The sequence below is a fragment of the Pan paniscus genome, chromosome 11 (genome assembly GCF_029289425.2).
Source record: "Pan paniscus chromosome 11, NHGRI_mPanPan1-v2.0_pri, whole genome shotgun sequence".
Taxonomy (NCBI): domain Eukaryota; kingdom Metazoa; phylum Chordata; class Mammalia; order Primates; family Hominidae; genus Pan; species Pan paniscus.
The window spans coordinates 86,745,965-86,769,225 of NC_073260.2; the positions used below are offsets into that span (position 1 = coordinate 86,745,965).

At 37.7% G+C, this 23,261-nt stretch overlaps 1 protein-coding gene across 6 annotated transcripts in view; it reads right to left on the reverse strand.

Annotated features, from left to right (window-relative positions):
* DCAF10 (DDB1 and CUL4 associated factor 10) overlaps positions 1-23,261 on the reverse strand; it is a 61,108-nt gene that overhangs the window by 19,408 nt on the left and 18,439 nt on the right. For 3 of the 6 annotated variants that reach the window (XM_008967735.4, XM_003805115.5, XM_034967455.3), the window contains exons 2-3: positions 23,124-23,237; positions 238-435 (exon numbers count right to left, since the gene is read on the reverse strand). In XM_008967735.4, coding sequence (XP_008965983.2) covers positions 238-435; positions 23,124-23,237 — 312 coding nt within the window. The remainder of the gene's footprint in view (positions 1-237; positions 436-23,123; positions 23,238-23,261) is intronic. The other 3 variants (XM_055092018.2, XM_008967744.4, XM_034967454.3) reach the window with 2 other exon arrangements.

Sequence of the window (23,261 nt, forward strand, 5' to 3'; positions counted from 1 at the left end):
TATAAGCCAGTTTTCATCATTAACTATACTACTTGGTCTCCTTCCTGTATAATTTTCCCCAAAATTTTTAGTTGCAATATATGACTAGGTACAATTAACAAAATATATCATCACTTTTTGGTTGCTTTTCCTAAAGCCAGTTTCCTTCTTGAGGCTAGGACAGAACACTGAATTTGTTCACCATCTTTAAAAAAATGTTTTTGTTCATAATCCTAACATGGTCTCCTATTCACAAACCTGTTAGTGTCCCAAATAATGACATTTCCATCAAATCCTGATGTTACTAAGAGTCTTGTATTAGTATCATATTCGATGTTCTTCACCCAGCTAGTGTGACCATGTAAAGTGCATACTTTGGTGTTCAATTTTCTCAGATCCCATAGTGCTATTGTAGTGTCATCAGAGCAGGTAGCAAACAGCCGGTTATCAAGAAATCTATAAAAGCAGAAAAACAAAACCCTGGTTCATTTAATCTCTTTTTAAAGGAAAATTGATTTGAGAAACAGTCACTATATTACCTAGTCAAGAAAGAAAGAAAAAAAGGACTACACACTCACTATGTAAACCCAATGACTGATATACTATAAAAAGTATACTTTGCATAATCACAGAGCCAGGATACTATGATTTAATGACAGTCACATTGCAATTGGATCCATTTGCTTTAAATTACTGATTTTTATTTGAAATTGGAAATAGGGGTAAGTGTTTGGAAAACAGTGACAGAAGGGAAAAAAAGAACTTCAGAATCTCTATAGGAAACAAAAATGATGAGAGAGAATTTAATAGGCGATAGAGGAAGTTTTGAAGACTTGATTGCCGAGAGGGACACATTACACATAATCAAAATCATGAGAAATATTTGCTCTGCTACAAGGAACATCTTTTTCTATTTAGAACACAGTTACATACAAAAATTGCTATAAAATTGCCATTATTTTAAATCTTTTAACTGAAAGGTATTTCCCAAATAATCTCTTAGCAACATTTTATTAGGACCAATCAAGAAAATTACAAAATAGGCTTAAAATACTCTATAATTCAGACTTTTTATTATTTTACACTAACTTCTCAATCCTTAGTGAGAATATATTTAATACAAATACTTAAAAAATAAACTACTATTCACACTTGAATTTTCGTTTAATTTAACATTAGGATGCTTTCTGTAATACATGCTGTTATCCTAATCTCTTACAGAAGAAATGAATTCTGGTGCTTCTTCTAAGATAAATTTACATATAATTGTCAGAAATCAACCTCAATATCCACAAACACCATAACGACCTTCCTAAAATTGATCACGGTTTTCAAATACCAGGCGCTTACACAGGTTGTTTCTGCTAGGTGAAACAACCTTCCTCCTGCCCCTGGATCTGGCTAATTCTTGCTTTCTTTTTAATACCATCATGTGTCACTTAATGATGGAATACATTCTGAGAAATGTGTCCTTAGGTGATTTTGTTGTTGTGTGAACATCATAGAATGAACTTACACAAACCTAGATGGTACACACTGAGGTTATATGGTATATATGGTATATAGCCTATCACTCATAGGCTACAAATGTGCACAGCATGTTACCATACTAAATACTGTAGGCAACTGTAACACAATCGTAAGTATCTGTATATTGAAAGATAGAAAAAATACAGTAAAAGTACTGTATAAAAGATTTAAAATGTTACACCTGTATAGGGCACTTACCATGAATGGAGCTTGCAGGAGTGGGAGTTGCTCTGGGTGAGTCAGTGAGTGAGGGGTGAGTCAGTGTGAAGGCCTAGGGCATTACTGTCCATTACTGTAGACATTATAAAGACTGTACACTTAGGCTACACTAAATTAATTTAAAAAATTTTCGTCAGTAATAAATTAACCTTCGATTACTATAACTTTTTTTACTTCATGAATTTTTAATTTTTTAAACTTTTGACTCTTTTGTAATAACAGCTTAAACACAAACACATTGTACAACTGTACAAAAATATTTTCTTTATAGCCTTATTTTATTAACTTTTTTCTATTAAAATGTTTACTTTTTAAACTTTTTTGTTAAAAACAAAGACACACATTAGCCTAGTTCTACACAGGGTAAAAATCATCAATATCACTGTCTTCCATCTCCACATCTTGCCCCACTGGAAGGCCTCCAGGGGCAATAACAGGAACAGAGCTGTCATCTCCTGATAACAATGGCTTCTCCTGGAATACCTCCTGAAGAACCTCCCTGAGGCTGTTTTACAGTTTAATTTTTTTTTTAAGTAGGAGTACATTCTAAAATAACAATAATAAGTATAACATAGTAAGTATTAGGCAATAGGAATTTTTCAGCTCCATTATAATCTTCTGGAACCACTGTTGTATATGGTGTCACTCACTGAAACGTTATGTGGCATATAACTGTATTCAGCTGTTATGCCCTCCAGGAAGCCTTCCTTGTTTAACCAGCCTGGTAGACCTACCAATTCTCTGAGCTCCCAAAGCATTCTGGGAGCTTCTATCATAATACTTAATATTATACTGTAAGGAACAACTTTACTGTAAACTCCCTGAAGACAGAAGGAACCTGTCTGCCTAGGGTCATGGTTAGATCTGCAGTATACGATACACATGGTGCCAGACACATATGCACTCAACAAATACTTACAAAATAAATGAAAGAGGAGTTCACTGCCTAGCAGAAAAGACACTGTAACTACATAATTACACGAAATAATTGTGTGGAATAAGCAAAGAGGGTGGCTGGGAAAGACTTCATGATGTTATCATTTGAACTGAATAAAAGATGAGCAGGAACTCCCTAAGTGGTCAGGGTTACTAAGCAAAGATACACAGGCATGTGAGCGGATGGTGCCCTCTGAGAAGCAGCAGTTAGGAGTGCTGTGTGTGGGAAAGTAGAGATGACTAGGGAATACATTATGGATTTATTCTATGGTGATTACCAGTAACTATTTTTTAATTATAAAAATACTTTTCCTGGCCAAGCGTGGTAGCTCATACCTATAATCCCAACATTTTGGAAGGCCAAGATGGATGGATCACTTGAGCTCAGGAGTTTGAGACCAGCCTGGGCAACATGACGAAACCCCATCTCTTATTTTAAAAATAACGATAACAAAAAACATTTCTATTGAAAATATTTTTAATGAAAAAAAATCGGCTGGGTGCAGTGGCTCACGCCTGTAATCCCAGCACTTTGAGAGGCCGAGGCGGGTGGATCACAAGGTCAGGAGTTCAAGACCAGCCTGGCCGAGATGGTGAAACCCTGTCTCTACTAAAAATACAAAAAAAATTAGCTGGGCATGGTGGCGGGCGCCTGTAATCCCAGCTACTCGGAGGCTGAGGCAGAGGCAGAGAATTGCTTGAACCCGGGAGGCAGATGTTGCAGTGAGCTGAGATTGTGCCACTGCACTCCAGCTGGGGCACAGAGCAAGATTCCGTCTCAAAAAAAAGAAAAAGAAAAAAAAAATCCATCACCAAAAATAACCACTTTATTGATGTTTAGCTTAATTTCTGTTTTAAACCTAATATTATCTCAAAAACATATTGCCATTATTAAAGATTTATTAACAAAATCATGTTTAATGGCTGAATAGTGTTCACTGTATGAAGAACTGAAACCTTTTTTCTTTTTAATTTTTTTTTTTTGGAGACAGAGTCACGCTTTATCCCCCAGGTGCTCACTGCAACCTCTACCTCCTACATTCAAGTGATTCTCATGCCTCAGCCTCCAGAGTAGCTGGGATTACAGGCGCCCGCCACGACGCCCAGCTAATTTTTGTATTTTTAGTAGAGACAGGTTTTGTCAGGTTGGCCAGGCTGGTCACAAACTCCTGACCCTCAGGTGATCTGCCTGCCTCGGCCTCCCAAAGTGCTGGGATTACAGGAGTGAGCCACTGTGCCCGGCTTCTTTTTAAAATGAATATGCAATTTTTGGGTGTTTGGATTGCTTACAATTTTTTACTACTAAAAAACACTAAGATGAGCATACTTACAGCCAAATATTAATCACATCCCTATGTATTTCTCTAAGTATATTTCCAGAAAAACATATTGCTAAGTAAAATGAGATTTTTTTTAATGTAAGTTTTTTTTAATGTAGCCAAATTGTTCTCCAAAAAAAATACCAATATGGAGTTGCATCAGTAGTTAGGAGAGTGTCCATTTTCCCAAATCCTTGCCACATAGGTCTTTAAAAAAACTTTCTCCTAAGTGCTAGGAAAAAAATCATCTTGTTTTAAGTTGAAACTTTTATTTTTAGTAAAGTTGAAACTTTTTCACATTTATTAGAAAAATATATTTCTTTGCTGTTCATGTTCCTTGCTGATTTTACAACTGCAGTATTATTTTAATTACTGAGTTGTAAAAAAAATCTTTAAAGATAATATATCCGTTTTTCAAATACTGTGCATTGCATATATTTTCCACATATTTCTATCTTTTATATGGTTTATGTTTTCTTCCCATATCAAAATTTTAATTTTTTTTTTTTTCTTGAGACAGGGTCTTGCTCTGTTGCCCGGGCTGGAGTGCAGTGATGATTATGGCTCACTGCAGCCTTGACCTCCCAGGCTCAAGCAACCCTCCTTGTCTCAGCCTCCTGAGTAGCTGGGACTATGGGCACATGCCACCATGCCCAGCTAATCAAAATTTTAATTTTTTTTTTTTTTTTTTTGACACACAAGCAGTATGTATTCAACACACTGATACCTGATAGCATGTCAGGAAAAGAGAACAGGCAATGCAGTTTAAGGGGGGAAAAACTGAGAAGTCATAACTACTCCAAAGATGTGAAGGAAACCACAAAAGACATGGACCTGCTTCTACTATAAAAAGAAAATGAAGCACTTCTCTGGGGTTGCTATACCAACTGTTTCAGCCCATTGTAGTCTTGCCTCTTTCAGGGCTTTAGCCACTATTTCATTTCATGGAAAAGCAGACATCTCCTAACAAACAGAGTGACATTTACCAAAAGAAAGAGGGCTTATCAGTGAGAAGCTTAGTAAAGAAAAATATTTACCTATGCTTTGCACAATTTTCTTTTCTTTTTTTTTTTTTTTTGAGACGGAGTCTTGCTCTGTTGCCAGGCTGGAGTGCAGTGGCACAATCTCGTCTTACTGCAGCCTCCATCTCCCAGGTTCAAGGGATTCTCCTGCCTCGGCCTCCTGAGTAGCTGGGATTACAGGCATGCGCCACCACGTTCAGCTAATTTTTGTATTATTAGTAGAGACGGGTTTTCACCGTGTTAGCCAGGATGGTCTCCATCTCCTGACCTCGTGATCCGCCCACCTCGGTCTCCCAAAGTGCTGGGATTACAGGTGTGAGCCACCGTGCCCGGCCTGCTTTGCGCAATTTTCAAAAGCCATTATTTCTATTCAATTTTGGGTACTTACTACAGTGCTGGATGCAAAGTTTATGCAGTAAAAGCTTATTGAATGAATGAATCACAGGATAAATAATACAACTAGTAATTTCTTAAGATCATAAATTCCATTACAGTAACCCTGGTAGGCAACTCTATAAAGTTCTGGGCTCCAAGAAGAGGTCAGTGCATGCCATAAATGTGTTTGATCTGCTGTGAAGTATATTCACAGTCTTCAAAATGTAATGCTTAAATGAGATAAAATTGGTTGGTTACCACCCCCAAATTAGCATATGCCAGCCTACACAAAGGTAAATAGCAAAAACTTTAACTGCTCAATCTGAATTAACCAAAGATTCCTTCTAGGAATCTTAAAAAAAAAAAAGTAAGGGTGTGAACACTTCAAGCACTTATTTTCAGATGCATCAACTGACATAAATTAAAAATGGTACAAACTAATAATTGAACACCAGTAGCATAACAAAATAGAATTTTCACTCTTTCCGCTTTGAGTCAAAGTGGTTTGCTCATGTTTGTTGAAATCAGAACTGAAACAATGACATGTATAAAAAAGAATAGATAAAAGTGGTTCTTGCATTAAAGTTCCATTCCCTGCTCTCAGCTGATGAGGGCACGAGAACTCAATGGAGCAGTTAGGGTAGACTCAAATCATCTCAGCTGGAAGCACTCTCCACTTAAACATACTCATCTGGCCCACCCTCATTTCAAATTCAGGCAAAAATGGCCTCCCTGAGGCTTTAAGACTTGCTTTCTTCTTTTTCTTCTGATAGTGTTTCCCAGATTGGCTCCTTGATGTGTTCTGGTAACTGTTCTAATTGTGTCTTTGTTACTTCCATGGCAACCCTTTCAGGTAAGTTTCGCTGAATATATTCCAAGTAGACATCTGCTGTGCTTCCAGTTAGATGTTCTAACTCTAAACATCTGTAAAGTGTTCTCATTTCATACTGAACTCCGTGCTTCTTGTAAATATGCACTGATATGAGAAGAGTAAATCGCTCTATTTTCCTTGGAGGTTCGTGTACTTTAATAGAGATACCAAGTTCTTTAGCATCAAGCACAGCAAAATATTCATAACTGTCCAATACAGACTTACCGTGGCGGCGCGGACGGCGTTTGGGGCCGTGTGCCGGCGCCTCTGGCAGGGATTGGGGAATTTTTCTGTAAACAGTTCTAAGGGCAATACAGCCAAAAATGGTGGCTTTCTTCTCAGTACCAATATGAAGTGGGTACAGTTTTCAAACCTACACGTTGATGTTCCAAAGGATTTCAGCAAACCTGTGATAACAATCTCTGATGAACCAGACACATTATATAAAATTTTAATTCTTATATTGTCAAGTCCATCTTTCCCTTATAGATTTACCTTTACTGATAATGTTTTTTGTTGTTGTTGTTGTTTTGAGACTGAGTTTCACTCTTGTTGCCCAGGCTGGAGTGCAATGGCGTGATTCTCAGCTCTCTGCAACCTCCGCCTCCCGGGTTCAAGCGATTCTCCTGCTTGAGCCTCCTAAGTAGCTGGGATTACAGGTGCCCGCCACCACGCCCAGGTAATTTTTTTTTTTTTTTTTTTGGACGGAGTCTCACTCTGTCTCCCAGGCTGGAGTGCAGTGGCGCGATCTCGGCTCACTGCAACTCCACCTTCCGGGCTCAAGTCATTCTCCTGCCTCAGCCTCCTGAGTAGCTGGGATTACAGGCGCCCACCATCACACCCGGTTAATTTTTGTATTTTCAGTAGAGACAGGGTTTCACCATTTTGGCCAGGCTGGTCTCAAACTCCTGGCATCAAATGATCTGCCTGCCTCGGCCTCCCAAAGTGCTGGGATTACAGGCGTGAGCCACTACACCTGGCCCCAGCTAATTTTTTTTACATTTTTAGTAGAGACAGGGTTTCAACATGTTAGCCAAGTGGGTTTTGAACTCCTGACCTCAACTGATCTGCCCACTTCGACCTCCCAAAGTGCTAGGATTACAGGTATGAGCCACTGCGCCCGGCCCTGATGATGCTTTCTAAAGTAAAACTAGTTCAGTGACTTCCATATTTGACAGAAATTATGTGACTGAGACTGAGCACAGTGGCTCACACCCATAATCCCAGCACTATGGGAGGCCGAGGCCAGCTGATCTCTTGAATTCAGGAGTTTGAGACCAGCCTGGGCAACATGGTGAGACCTCGTCTCTATGAAAAATACCAAAATTAGCCAGGTGTGGCACGCGCCTGTAGTCCCAGCTACTCAGGAGGCTGAGGCAAGAGAATCGCTTGAGCCATGGAGGCGGAGGTTGCAGTGAGTCGAGATAGCACCACTGCACTCCAGCCTGGGCGACATGAGTGAAACCCTGTCTCAAAAAAAAAAAAAAAAAAAAAAAAAAGTACGTGATTGAGAAAAATACGTACAAAAAATATTTTCTAAAAAGCTACTGGAAAGTTAAAGTTTTAAAATAAATTGAGCATATTCATACATTTGAAAAGTTTTTAAAAAATAACAAAGATATTTTATTCAGTCTACAGAAAATACTTAATGCACAGATGGATTTAAAACCCCAGTGGGGTTATATTGCTGTAGGCCACAGTGGTCTGAGAGTTTTAAGGAAGAGAGATTATTAGAATGAGAGTTTCAGAAAGATCTCTGAACTGGCTAGGTTTCCAGACTGTTGGACTTTCATAAAAAATAAAAAGGGGGATTAGCTTTTTAATTTTTCTTAATAAGGTCATTTAAAAAACTATAATTGTTGCATGAAAGGATATTTTAATACCAAAAATATAGAAAAATATAAAGTTGGAATAAAAGCTAATAATTTTGAATTGAATAAGTTTAATGAGAAATTCAATACTTTGACTTTAATTGGCTCATTTTTGCCTCAAAATATTACTTATTAAAAACTTTGATATTGGAAGTTGCTGTTTAGTAAAACATAAATTTAAAAAAAGATGGCTGGGCACAGTGTCTCACTCCTGTAATTCCAGTACTTTGGGAGGTCAACAAGGGCGGATCACCAGAGCTCAAGTTTGAGACCAGCCTGGGCAACATGATGTAACCCCATCTCTACTAAAAATACGAAAATTAGCCAGGTGTGGTGACGCCTGCCTGTAATATCAGCTACTCGGGAGGCTGACGCAGGAGAATCGCTTGAGCTGGCGGGGCGGAGGCTGCAGTGAGCCGAGATCGCACCACTGCACTCCAGCCTAGGTGGCAAAGCAAACAAAAAAAACTTTGGTATTGGAAAATCACTGATAAAGAGAAAAAAATTGTAGAATATTAAGAATGTACACTAGGAGATAAATTAAAGCACCTAGAACAATTTTTATCCCAAAATCAACAGATGCAGAGAATGTAGCGTTAGACAAATCCTTGGATATGTGGGCCTAGTCCTCTCAAAACTCAGTCTAGCTTAATAAGTTAATAATTGTAAAATATTTATAACTCCACAGACCCCAATAAATAAGAGACAACCCTTCAAACACACTGAAATCTGTGTCTCTGAATCACAGAACTTCTCCAAATGTCCCCATCAAACCCCAGCATACATGACTGTAACAGCTATGGGTAAGCTGACATCTGGACAAATTCAAGGTCTTCATTGTCAGATGATATGGTAAAGGATAAAAGAAACTGAAAATGAATTCTATTAAAATGGGTACTAACATTTCATTGTATAAATGAAAGTGTTGTTGAGTCTATATCTTAAAAAAATATTAAACAAAAACTCATGAAAATAACATTTTCCTGTTTATTTAACTACAGACGATCCCCCACTTAAAATTGTTTGACTAACAATTTTTTGACTTTATGATGTTTATCTGGGTATTAAATTTATTTTGACTTCCAATATTTTCAACTGACAGTGGGTTTATTGGGAGATAATCCCATCAGAAGTTGAAGAGCATCTGCATATGCAAATTCTCAGAACAAGAATAAAGTAAATGTTTGGCATTTTTTACATAATCTTCCCAATGAAATAATGATAGCAGAATATGACATCCTTACTTCATATTTGAATTTGTAGTATAATCAAAAAGAAGGTCATTTCAGCTCACGCCTGTAGTCCCAACACTTTGAGCGAGGTGGATTGCTTGAGGTCAGGAGTTCAAGACCAGCCCCGGCAACATAGAGAAACCCTATCTCTACAAAAGATTAGCCAAGCCTGTAGTCCCAGCTATTGAGAGGCTGAGGCAGGAGAACTGCTTGAGCCCAGGAGGCAGAAGTTGCAGTGAGCCATGATCGTGCCACTGCACACCAGCCTAGTCTAGGTAACAGAGCAAGACCCTGTCAAAAAACAAAAACAAAAAAAACAAAACAAAACCTAAAACAGAGAGTCATTTCTGTATAAATATTCAAGGGCCTCATCAATTTTCCCAAGAGCCTTTTTCCTTAGTCCTGTGAGTTATTCACATAATGCTTTGAGGTGTCTATCATGTCATAATTGATGTCATTTTCTTTAATTGATCACTACTCTTAATTCTATGATATCATTATCTGCCAGTGATTTTATATTACTTGACCAGTTCTCTAACATAATTTTCAGGGTTTTGCAAAATTCTGCATCCTTTGTAAGATAAGAAATTTCGTGTTCCCACTGACACAGCACTACATTTGCATTATATAGTTTGAAATTTAACAATCAGCAGCACACCAACAAAGACAGTGGGAGGGAGAAATAGATCCTGGGATATATTTAAATGGGTATTAATTTTTTTTTTTTTTGAGACGGAGTCTCGCTCTTGTTGCCCAGGCTGGCATGCAATGGCGTGATCTCGGCTCACTGCAACCTCCACCTCCTGGGTTCAAGCGATTCTCCTGCCTCAGCCTCCCGAATAGCTGGGATTACAGGCACCCGCCACCATGCCCCACTAATTTTTGTATTTTTAGTAGAGATGGGGTTTCACCATGTTGGCCAGGATGGTCTCGAACTCCTGACCTCAGGTGGTCCGCCCACCTCGGCGTCCCAAAGTACTGGGATTACACACATGAGCTACCATGCACAGACTAAATGGGTACTAATTATTATTATTATTTTTTAGATGGTTCAAGCGATTCTCCTGCCTCAGCCTCCTGAGTAGCTGGGATTACAGGCACCCGCCACCATGCCCGACTAAATAGGTACTAATTTTTTAAATGTAATATCACTAAGTAAATATTCTTATGATGACCTCCGGGCTTCTCCCTGCAACTTCATAACTGGGGGGGACCTAGATCTTTCTTTTGTTTTGTTTTTTGAGACGGAGTCTCGCTCTGTCGCCCAGGCTGGAGTGCAGTGGCACAATCTCGGGTCACTACAGCCTCCTCCTCCCAGGTTCAAGCAATTCTCTGCCTCAGCCTCCTGAGTAGCTGGGATTACAGGTGCCGGCCACCACGCCCAGCTAATGATTATTAAAGGAACTCTAAATCCACATACAGATCCCTCAGGAATGAGAAGTAAGCCTGTATAATGGGTGTAAGTATTTAAATTACAGACTTTTCCCACTACTTTCCCAAAATATGAACTAATAGAAAATATTGTCCGTAACTACCAATGTTTTTTATTTTTTTATTTTACAAGATAATAAGCAAACTACAAAACTAAGAAATGAACTAGAAGACATTACCAAGTATGTACAAAATGACTGTCTAGATTCAAACCAGAAAATGCATGCCCCTGTCTCTGAACAGTACAGTGAGGTGATCTAATGGAACTGAGTATGAATTCCAGCTCCACCACTTACTATATCTAAGAACTTGGGCAAATCTCTTTATTTGAGTTATAGTTTTTTATTCCTTAAATAGCTACAATATCTGTCTCACAGAGGGATACTGTGAGGATTAAGTAATGTATAAAAAGTGCTTCACAGAAGGTTTGGCACATAGAAAGCATTAAAAAATGGAAGTTAGTATTATTAATAAATAAAGCACACTTGAGCTCATGCACCAAAGACTCTTCAGATCCTCACTCAAAACTTTCTTTTTTTTTGAGACAGAGTCTCGCTCTATCGCCCAGGCTGGAGTGCAGTGGTGCGATCTCGGCTCACTGCAACCTCTGCCTCCTGGGTTCAAGCGAGTCTCCTGCCTCCCGAGTAGCTGGGACTGCAGGCGTGTGCCACCACGCCCAGCTAATTTTTGTATTTTTAATAGAGATGGGGTTTCACCATGTTAGCCAGGTTGGTCTGGAACTCCTGACCTCAGGCAATCTGCCCACCTCAGCCTCCCAAAGTGCTGGGATTACAGGCATGAGCCACTGCGCCCAGCCAAAACTCTTAAGTTATGTATACTTCTAAACGAGCTTCAAAATCGATTTCTCTAATCAACAGATCAGAAGAAGCAGATTCAAATTTGTAGGCATGAGTTGCTATGGCAGGCATACTGGCAGCAGCAAATGAAGGCTAACATTGATAAATAATACATTCTAATAGCCGATTAGCCAAAGGTTGTTTTGAGTAAAGGCAAACAACTTGGCACAAGTCTTATCTTTCTAAGAAATTTTTAAATTATAACATATTAGCAACATAGAGAAAACTATGAAAAATATAACAAACATCTGTGATACCACTCAGCTTTATCAATTTTAACATTTTATCTTTCACATATTTTTGAACATTACAAACTCAGTTGAAGTGCCTTGCATATCCCTCCCCAATCCCTTCCCTTCTCTTCCTCCCCAGAGGGAACCACTATCCAAAAGTTGTTGTTATTCCCATGTAAATTTTTAATACCATGAATTCATATGTATGTAACCATAAACACTTTATAGTATTGTTTTGCGTTCAGTTTTTTCTCTGTAAATGTTTAATAAGAACCCACCATATGCTAGGCACAATTCTAGATGCTGGGATAGAGCACAGAACAAATACATGCCCTCACCAAGCTTATGTTTGTAATGTTTTCAAATTTTATGTAAATGGTATCACACTATATAAAGCTCATTCTACATTTTTTCTTTTCTACCTCAACTTTAAATTTCTGAGATGTGTATCAGATGCTGATGCTTTTAGTTCATTTATCTTAACTGATGTATAGTATTTCATTGTATGAGTACACCAGAATTTATTTATCTATTAATATTTCCTCTTGATAGACATTCGTTTCCAACTTCTATTACAAACAATGCTATAATGAACCTTCTTCATATACCTCCGTGTCCACATATGCATTAATTTCTTTCTTCTTCTTCTTTATTCTTTAAGAGACAGGGTCTTGCTCTGTCACCCAGACTGGAATGCAGTGGTGCAATCATGGCTCCCTGCAGCCTCAAACTCCTGGGCTCAAGCATTCCTCCTAAGCTTTCTAAGTAGCTGGGACTATAGGCACGTGCAACTACACCTGGCTAATTTTTAAATTGTTTGTAGAGACGGAGTCTCACTGTGTTGCCCAGGCTGGTCTTGAACTCCTGCCCTCCAGTGATTGTCCCACCTCAGCCTCCCAAAATGCTGGGATTACAGGTATGAGCCACCATGCCCAGCCTGCATTAATTATTAAAAAAAAATTAATCTTCAGCTTTACCATATATTGCTCAACTGCTCTTCAAAATAATGTTATAAATTTATACTTCATCAGTAATATCTAAGAGTGCCTATTTCTCAACATTTCGCTGCCGAGAGAAATACCAAGTATTTTTCTGCCAATACTTGATATTTACTGTTATTTTTATTTGCACTTCCATAATAAATGATAAGCTTGAACATCTTTCTGTAGTTATTCTTCATTGTAGTTTTTTGTTTTATTTTATTTTATTTATTAATTTTTTTGACATGGAGTCTTGCTCTTGTTGCCCAGGCTGGAATGCAATGGCACAATCTTGGCTCACCGCAACCTCCGCCTCCCGGGTTCAAGTGATTCTCCTGTCTCAGCCTCCCGAGTAGCTGGGATTACAGGCATGCACCACCATGCCCGGCTAATTTTTGTATTTTTAGTAGAGATGGGGTTTCTCCATGTTGGTCAGGCTGGTCTCGAACTCCCTACCTCAGGTGATCCACCCAAAAGTGCGGGAATTACAGGCATGAGCCACCGTGCCCGGCCTGTTCACTGTAGTTTTTCTTAGGTGATTCTCTGCCTCTTTTGCTAAAGGGCTATTATATTATATACTAATACTTTTCTGGTTATGTACATTGAAAATACCTTCTCCCACCAACTGTAGCCTATCTTCTCACATTATTATGATGCGTTTGGTTACAATGAAGTTTAAAATTTTTATGCAGTTGAACTGATCAATCCTTAATGATTTATGCTTTTTGTATCTAAAAAAATCCTTTCTTACACTTAGAACACAACTATATTCTATACTTTCTCCTAAAACTTTAAAGCTTTGCTTTCATAATTAGATCTTTAATCTAACTGGAAGTTATTTTCACTTATGGTGTGAAGTAGAGATCTAATTTTATTCTATTTTTTCATATATATAGCCAAACCTCTCTTTTCCATTTCCACCCCCCACTGATTTATAATGCCCCTGCTATCATATACAACATTTTTATAGATACACAGGTCTGTTTCTGGGATATTCCATTGTCACTTAATCTACTCCTGTTTTAAGACTACATACTATAGGCATGCACCACCATGCCTCGCTCTTGCTGTTCTGTATAAGTTTTAAAATCAAGTTTTATGAAAAACTCTGTTGGTATGTTAACTAAAACTACACTGGATTTATGGAATAATTTGGGGAGAATCAACTTCTTTATGATGCTGACTTTTTGCCTCCAGAGAAGATTTGAATTTTTCCTTTTTTTTTTTCTTTTTTCTGAGAGGGGGTCTTGCTATTTTGCTCAGGCTGTCCATGAACTCCTGGGCTCAGCCTTGGCCTCCCAAGTACCTGGAACTACAGGTGTGTGCCACTGCACCTGGCAGACTTATATTTGTTTTTACAGATACATGACAGTGCTTCCAACCTGAATCCAATTGAAAATTGTTGGCTGGAGATTTTGAACTATATGGTAGTGTGAATTTGGGTCCCACACATGCATGAGTGCTGGATTGTGGTTAGATATTCACAGAGGAGGGCCAGGCACAGTGGCTCATGCCTGTAATTTCAGCACTTAGGGAGGCCGAGGTGGGAGGATCGCTTGAGGTCAGCAGCGTCAGACCAGCCTGGGCAACATAGCAAGACCCTGTCTCTACAAAAAGAAATTTTTTTTTAATAGCCAGAGGTGGTGCCACACACCTATAGTCCCAGCTACTCGGGAGGTTGAAATGGGAAAATCCCTTGAGCTATGATCATGCCACTGAACTCCAGCCTGGGCAACAGAGTGGGACTCTGTCTCTAAAATAGAGGGAGACTTTCTCTAAAATAAAATAAAATAAGATATTCAGCTACTTCTGTCCCCAATGCCACAGCCTAGATGAACAGGGTTTTTTATCTCTAGATCACCTTTTTGCTGAAAGTAAGCACTTTTGGGGTCCCAGCCTTATGCAGAGTCACTTTCTACTAAATTCCTCACCTTAAACTGGTTCTAGAATTATCTCTCTTGTTCCCTTTACTTCTCATACTTGTCAAAACAGAAGCTCAAGGTCACCAGCACTTGGCAGAAGCCTCCAGGGTAAAAGCCAACTGAACACCTGTTTACTTCTTTGCATTCCTGATTCCATTTCATTTTTGGCCCATGGATTCCTGTCTTTCTTATCAGCTCAACTACATATTAGAAATATATATATATATTACATTTTATCCAGCATTTGTTTTTAATTAGAAACATTGTTCAGGATATTTTTCGTTCTTAAAAACATATTTGTTTAATGTAAATACATTAACTCTACCACCATTTTGATAACTCTGTTTTGCATCTTTTCTTTTTGTTTTTGTTTTCTACCTGCTTGTTTGCTTGCTTGTTTTTGAGACCCCCAGATGCAGAAGGTGGAGTTAATCATACTTTTATCCTATTGTAGCATATTTTCATCACCAATCTGTGCAAGGTTCCCAGGTCACTTTGTTGTCTAAGCATTTGTTTCCATTTATCCCCACCTCCAACTTTCATTTCCTCCCCTACCCATTTATGCAAGGATTTTGTTCTGATCGCATGTAGTTGCTTCTTATGTTGGTGTTCTTACAAAATAGGTATTGTGGTGGCCGGGCGCAGTGGCTCACCTCTGTAATCCCAGCACTTTGGGAGACCAAGGCAGGTGGATCACCTGAGGTCGGGAGTTCGAGACCACCCTGATTAACATGGAGAAACCCTGTCTCTACTAAAAAATACAAAATTAGCCAGGCGTGGTGGCACATGCCTGTAAACCCAGCTACTTGGGAGGCTGAGGCAGGAGAATCGCTTGAACCTGGAAGGCAGAGGTTGTGGTGAGCCGAGATCGCGCCATTGCACTCCAGCCTGGGCAACAAGAGCACAACTCCATCTCAAAAAAAAAAAAAAAAAAAGGTATTGTGGTATTTGGGTGTATGTTTTATTTGCATAAATGATAGTGTATTACATATTCTGCTTCTTACTATTTTTTCTCTCTAAAAAACTGCTAGGTTCTGAAATCTCATACATGTGGCACAGGCATATCTAATCTGGGTTCCCATTGCCGAACATCACCCTGGCATCATCTGCCACATTTCACCTGTGCATTCTCTCATTGATGGTGGGCACTCAGTTGGCTTCAGTGCTCTCCCACATACATACACCACACCAAACAACCTCAAACCTGTGGGCTCTTGTGGATCCTATGAGAATGTCTCTGGACTATATACTAAGCAGCATAACTGCTGGGTCATAGCATTAGTAGCCCTAGATCCTTCCAGAAAGGCTATAGCATCCACACCCCATCAGCCATCAAGATACAGAACCCATCTATGCCAACATTTGGCTTATCCAGCTTTTAAATTTTTGCAGTCCAGTAGATGTAAAGTGCCATTTTGTTCTAATTCTCATTTGTGTGATTACTAATAACTTTAAGCTTCTCTTTACATGCATAATAGCTGTAGGGGTTTCCTTTCTATCAATTGTTTGTCCATATCCTTTGCTCATTTTTCTACTGGGGTTGCCCTCCTGATTTTTATTTGCAGGAGTCCCTTGTATATTCTGGGCATTAATCCCTTGTCAGCTTTTAACATTGAAATACCTTTTCTCATTTGTTCAGCTATGCATTAACTCTGTTCGTATTGCCTTTTTTTTTTTTTTAAAGAAATATACCACTTTTTTAAACTTTTTTTTTTTTCTTTTAAGATGGAGTCTCGCTCTGTTGCTCAGGCTGGTGTGCAGTGACGCGATCTCAGCTCACTACAGCCGCCACCTCCTGGGTTCCAGTGATTCTCCTGCCTCAGCCTCCCGGGTAGCTGGGATTACAGGCACGCGCCACCAAGCCTGGCTATTTTTTTGTTTTTGTTTTTGTTTTTTTGTATTTTTAGTAGAGATGGGGTTTCACTATGTTGGCCAGGCTGGTCTCAAACTCCTGACTTCAGGTGATCCGCCTGCCTCCGCCTCCCAAAGTGCTGGGATTACAGGCATGAGCCACTGTGCCCAGCCACTTTTTAAAATTTTTAAGTTCGGGGTACATGTGTAGGTTTGTTATATAGCTAAACTTGTGTCATAGAGTTTGCTGTACAGATTATTTTGTCACTCAGGTATTAAGCCTAGTACTCATTAGTTATTTAACCTGATCCTCTCCCACCTCCCACCCTCCACTCTCTGGAAGGCCCCAGCGTCTGTTGCTCCCCTCTATGTTGTCCATGTGTTCTCATCATCTAGCTCCCACTTCTAAGTGAGAACATGCAGTATTTGGTTTTCTGTTCCTGCATTAATTTGCTAAAGATAATGGCCTCCAGTTTTACCCATGTTCCTGCAAAGGACATGATCTCATTCTTTTTTATGGCTGCATAGTATTCCATGGTGTATATGTACTATGTTTTCCTTATCCAGTCTGCCATTAATGGGCATTTAGGTTGATTCCATGTTTTTGCTATTGTGAATAGTGCTGCAATGAACATATGCATGCATGTGTCTTTATTCCTTTGGGTATATACCCTGTAATGGGACTCCTGGGTCGAATGGTAGTTGTTTTTAGGTCTTTGAGGAATCAACACACTATTTTCCACAATGGCTGAACTAATTTACACTCTCACCAACAGTGTATAGGTGTTCCTTTTTCTCCGTAACCTCACCAGCATCTGTATTTTTTTGACTTTTTAATAACAGCCATTTGTTCAGGATATTTTAAAATCTTCTACTGCCTAATTTTTATCTGCTTGATTTATCAGTTTTGGACACACCTGTATTAAAATATCTCACTATAATTGTAGACTTCTAATTCTTTATAATTCTGTTTTTGCTTTGTGTATTTTAAGGCTATATTTAAGGTGCATTCAAGTTCATAATTATTATATCTTCTTGGTAGACTTTTCCTTTTATTAATGTGTACTGTTTCATTTTATCTTTATTAAAGCCCTTGGTCTTTCATCTGTCTGATATTGATAATTTCTATCAGTTTTCTTTTCCCATTTCTCAGTGGTTTTATTTTTGGCATTGCTAAACATCTATCGATAGAGCAACAGATAAATAATTTGGCTTTTTATTCAAATTGTTGACTCTTAACAAAGAAAATTAATCTATATTTACTTTGAACTACTCATATATTTGGAACTCTTTCTACTTCTCATTTTCTATATTCTATTTATCATCCCTTTTCTTCATTTAAATTTTTTTTTTTTACTTTTTTAAACTATCCTGTCTTTTACTGAACTGATTAAGTTTTCAATATTCTCTTTTGCCCTTCTGCTGCTTTGAGAGCTATAATGGTTTGTATTTCCATTATCTTAGTTAAATCTTTTCAGTTTTTTTCATCACATATATTTAATTATACATTTTGCTAGAAGAGTCTGAATTACTTAATATTTTTATCTTCCTCTTGAACATGAAGAGGGCCTTAACATATTATACCTTCCCACTTAACAAAACTCCCCCGTGCATGCAATCTATTTGTTGTTACTATCTAGAACCACACTGTCCAATTTGGTAATGTAGCCATTACCTACATCTGCTTTTGAGTCATTGATAGGCAGGCAGTCTGAATTAAGATGTGCTCTAATGACTGGGCATGGTGCCTGATGCCTGTAATCCCAGCACATTGGGAGGCTGAAGCAGGTAGATCATTTGAGGTTAGGAGTTCGAGACCAGCCTGGCCAACGTGGTGAAACCCCATCTCTACTAAAAATACAAAAATTAGCTGACTGTGGTGGCACATGCCTGTAATCCCAGCTACTCAGGAGGCTGAGGCACAAGAATTGCTTCAGTCCAGGAGACAGAGGTTGCAGTGAGCTGAGATCACGCCACTGCACTCCAGCCTGGGCAACATAGTGAGACTCTGTCTCAAAAAAAAAAAAAAAAAAAAGATGTGCTCTAAGTATAAAATACAAACTGGATTTTGAAGACAGCATGAAAAAAATGAAAGTAAAATATCTCAATTTTTATATTGATTACATGTTGAAATGATAATATTTTGGACATACTGGGTTAAATAAATTATTAAAAATTAATTTTACCTCTTTTTTCTTTTTTAGTGTGACTACTATAAAATTAAAAATTACATATGTGATTGGCATTACATTTTTATTGGATAGTGCTAATTTAGAGTTTTAGTTTTTATTTTGTTTTACATGTAGCCCCTCCCCAAAAAAACTCCTAAATTCTTTTCTCTTAATAACAGTTAACATTTTACCTAATTACAATTCTTTAGTCTGGATTAACAGTTTCCCTGGACATAACATGGTATTGAACATTATTTTACCTTCATATTGAAGATATTAATATTACTCCATTTTCTCCTGATATCAACTATTGCTAATGAGAAACCTGTTTCTGTAATTATTGTACTTCTGTAGGTAATCTGGCTTCTAACTTTGGTGGCTTCTAAGATTTTCTCTTGACTTTTGGTATTCTAGAGTTTCACCACAACCTGTCTAGCTGCAGATTTATCTTTATTTAAACTGCAAACACTATAAAGTTCACTTCTGATTTGATGTCTCAGGCCCTTCAGCGCTAAAAATTCTCAGCCATTGTTATCTTCAAAAATTTAGTTTTCCACCAATATTTTTCTATAACTATACACTGTAATCTCTCAATTAATCCTGTCTTTCAACTACTTTTTCATATTTTAACCTTTTTTATGTGTTCTGTGTGAATTTTAAGTGCTATATTCTAACTCATTAATTCATTTATCAATAGTGTAAAAGGTAAAGTTTATCCCATCTATTGAGTTTTTTATATACCAACTACATAATTTCTTTTTCTTTCTTTTTATAAAGATAGAGTCTTGCTCTGTCACCTAGGCTGAGAGCAGTGATGCAATCATAGCTCACTGCTGCCTTGAACTCCTGGGCTCAAGTGATCCTCCTGCCTCAGCCTCTCAAGTTGCTGGGATTACAGGTGCAAGACACCAAGCCCAGCTTGACTTTTTTTAAATTTTATTTTATTTTTCCGTAAGTTATTGGAATACAGGTGGTATTTGGTTACATGAGTAAGTTCTTTAGTGGGGATTTGTGAGACCCTGGTGCACCCATCACCCAAGCAGTATACACTGCATCATATTTGTTGTCTTTTATCCTTTGCCCAACCTCCCACTCTTCCCCTTAAGTCCCCAAAGTCTATTGTATCATTCTTATGCCTTTATGTCCTCATAGCTTAGGTCCCACATATTAGTGGGAACCTATGATGTTTGGTTTTCCATTCCTGAGTTACTTCACTTAAAATAATAGTCTCCAATCTCATCCAGGTCATTGCAAATGCTGTTAATTCATTCCTTTTTATGGCTGAGTAATATTCCATCATATATATATATATATATATATATATATCACAGTTTCTTTATCCACTCATTGATTAATGGGCATTTGGGTTGGTTCCACGATTTGGCTATTGTGAATTGTGCTGCTATAAACATGAGTGTGCAAGTATCTTTTTCAAATAATGACTTCTTTTCCTCTGGGTAGATACCCAGTAGTGGAATTGCTGGATCAAATGGTAGTTCTACTTTTAGTTCTTCAAGGAATCTCCACACTGTTTTCCACAGCGGCTGTACTAGTTTACATTCCCACCAGCAGTGTAGAAGTGTTCCTGATCACCACATCCACACCAGCATCTACTGTTTTTTGATTTTTTGATTATGGCCATTCTTACAGGAGTAAGGCGGTATTGCATTATGGTTTTGATTTGCATTTCCCTGATCATTAGTGATGTTCAGCATTTTTTCATACGTTTGTTGGTCATATGAAGAATTATTCTTCTGAGAATTATCTATTCATTTCCTTAGCCCACTTTTTTAATGGGATTGATTGTTGTTTTTTTTTACTGATTTGAGTTTGTTGTAGATTCTGGATATTAGTCCTTTGTCAGATGTATAGATTGCGAAGATTTTCTCCCACTCTGTGGGTTGTCTGTTTATTCTGCCGACTGTTCCTTTCGCCATGCCAAATCTCTTTAGTTTAATTAGGTCCCAGCTATTTATCTTTATCTTTATTGCAATTGCTTTTGGGGTTTTGGTCATGAAATCCTTGCCTAAGCCAATGTCTAGAAGGGTTTTTTTTTTATTATAGTTTCAGGTCTTAGGTTTAAGTCCTTAATCCATCTTGAGCTGATTTTTGTATAAAGTGAGAGAAGAGAATCCAGTTACATTCTCCTACATGTGGCTAGCCAATTATCCTAGCACCATTTGTTGAAAAGGGTGTCCTTTCCCCACTTTATGTTTTTGTTTGCTTTGTCCAAGATCAGTTGGCTGTAAGTATTTGGATTTATTTCTGGGCAGCTTGACATTTTTAATTTCTAAGAGTTCTAGCTAGTTCTTTACTACATTGACTTCTTCTTGTTCAATCTCTTTTGTTTCAGTTTTTAAGCTCTCTTTAATTGGAACGTATCCTTAATTTATTTCTCTGAGCATCCTTAAAAGTTAAAGTTAAAAGCAAAAGTTAAAGGCTTAAAAGTTTCTCCCAATCATTGGAATACCATGCAGCTATTAAAAAGAATAAGGTAATCCCATGGGTATTAATATCAAATGATCTCTAAACATGTTATTAAGTGAAAAAGGCAAGGTAAATAATAATATGTGTAAATGCTACCATTTATATAAAAATGTACATATGTGTGAGTGTGTGTGTATATATATATGTTTGTATATGCAACAATTATCTTAGAAAGGATAGCAAGAAATGGGTAACAGTGGTTGCCTTTGGGGAGGGAAACTGGGTGGCTAGGTGAAAGAGGTGGAGATAGACTTACTTTTCACTGTTTACCCTTTTTGTACCTTTGAATTTTGTACTACGTGCATCTATTACTAGTCAAAAATAAATACATAATTTATTTTTTAAAATAAAGTCTTTGTTGAACTGCTCCATAAAATTAATTTCATCCAGAGAAATGAATGTTTTGGTGGCTGATTTTGTTATATTAATATTATATGTCTTTATAAATTTTAGAATTTGGGTTATAGGTTTCTTTTGAATAGAAAAGGTTTTTAATTTCTCTCTCTCCTCCTATTTAATGGTTTCAGAGTTGCTCCCACTTGGCCATCTGGGCCCCCAGTCCACAACTAGGCCTTATAATGACATTTCGGGGCTCCATTTTAATCATGATACTGGAAATATCATACATAGACATTCAGTTACTGACTCAGCAAGTGGCTTCATTCAATAGCTATTGATGAGGCTGTGTTTTTATCAGCTAAAACTTATAGTCTCAGGTAGTGAATAGCTCTTTTCTCTTTTCAGCCTTTCATAAATAAGACAGATATTTTAACCAAACCCCGGACTTCATGTAGTGATTCTGGCTCTGGTTCCTGCCTCGCATGAAACACTTAAGCACTTCTTAATCCTTTTACCTGACAGGAGCAAAACTACTAGCTGTCAGTGCTAGACTGAAAGCCAGCTGGTCTGTGGTTTCAGCCCTGTTTAAAACTTTGTGTCCGTGTTTCATTTCTGGCCCACAAAGATGTTTATGTTGTTTCAGAACCTGGCTATACTTTTTGTGCTATTTAATTTATTCTTCTATGTGTTTCGAGCATAGGAGTTACATCAAAACACCCAGTATGTTACGTTGACTAGTAATTTACCTATTTCTTTTTTCAGAAAATTAAAAGTAATAATTATAAAAGTAATATAATCTCATTACATAGAAAAAATAGAAAATTACTCATAATCCATCCATTTTAACTACTGTTAGAATTTTAAAATATTTCCTTTTAATCTTTTTCTTCTGTATCATCTCCTATTTGTATAATTCTTATCACAATTTTACCCTGTATTATGCGAAGCATTTGTCTATGTTGCTATGTAGTCTCTATGACCATCATTTTAATGACTGAATATTAATCACCAAACTACTCAATTATAATTCACTTCCCACATTATTGAAAATTAAGGAGCTTCCAATGATGCTACAGAGAAATTGTCTGTGCATGTACTTTTTCCTCTTAACAGTCTGTATTTCTGCAGAGAGTGGTGGGGTGGAAGTGAGAGGTGCTAAGCAATGGGACTGCCATCATTCTACACAAATCATTAGCACAAAGGCATTACAGGACTAGCATAATACATGGCTGAGGTTCATAATGATGACCCTAATATATGAAAAGGTAAAATTATATAGAAGTTAGAAATGTATTTCAGAAACATTCCAATCCAAGATAGCTAAGAGTAAGTTTTGTAATTAAAGGATTAGTTTTATAAGGGATTAGATTCACAATTCACAATGTGGATCATCTAGCAGTGCTGGATAAGGCATTAAACATTTTCATTTTCACTAACTTCCAAAACAGAACATTTTGGGCCACACTGATAAAGTTCACTTTTTCACTAAAATACTAACCTGATATTATTTACACAGTCTTCATGAGCTTCAGAAAGTGTTTTTATGTGCTTTGAAGATATAGGGTCAAAAAGCAGAACTTCAGTTTGTTCACAAGCAACTGTCAGCACTGACCTGAAAGCAAATGACACATTTATC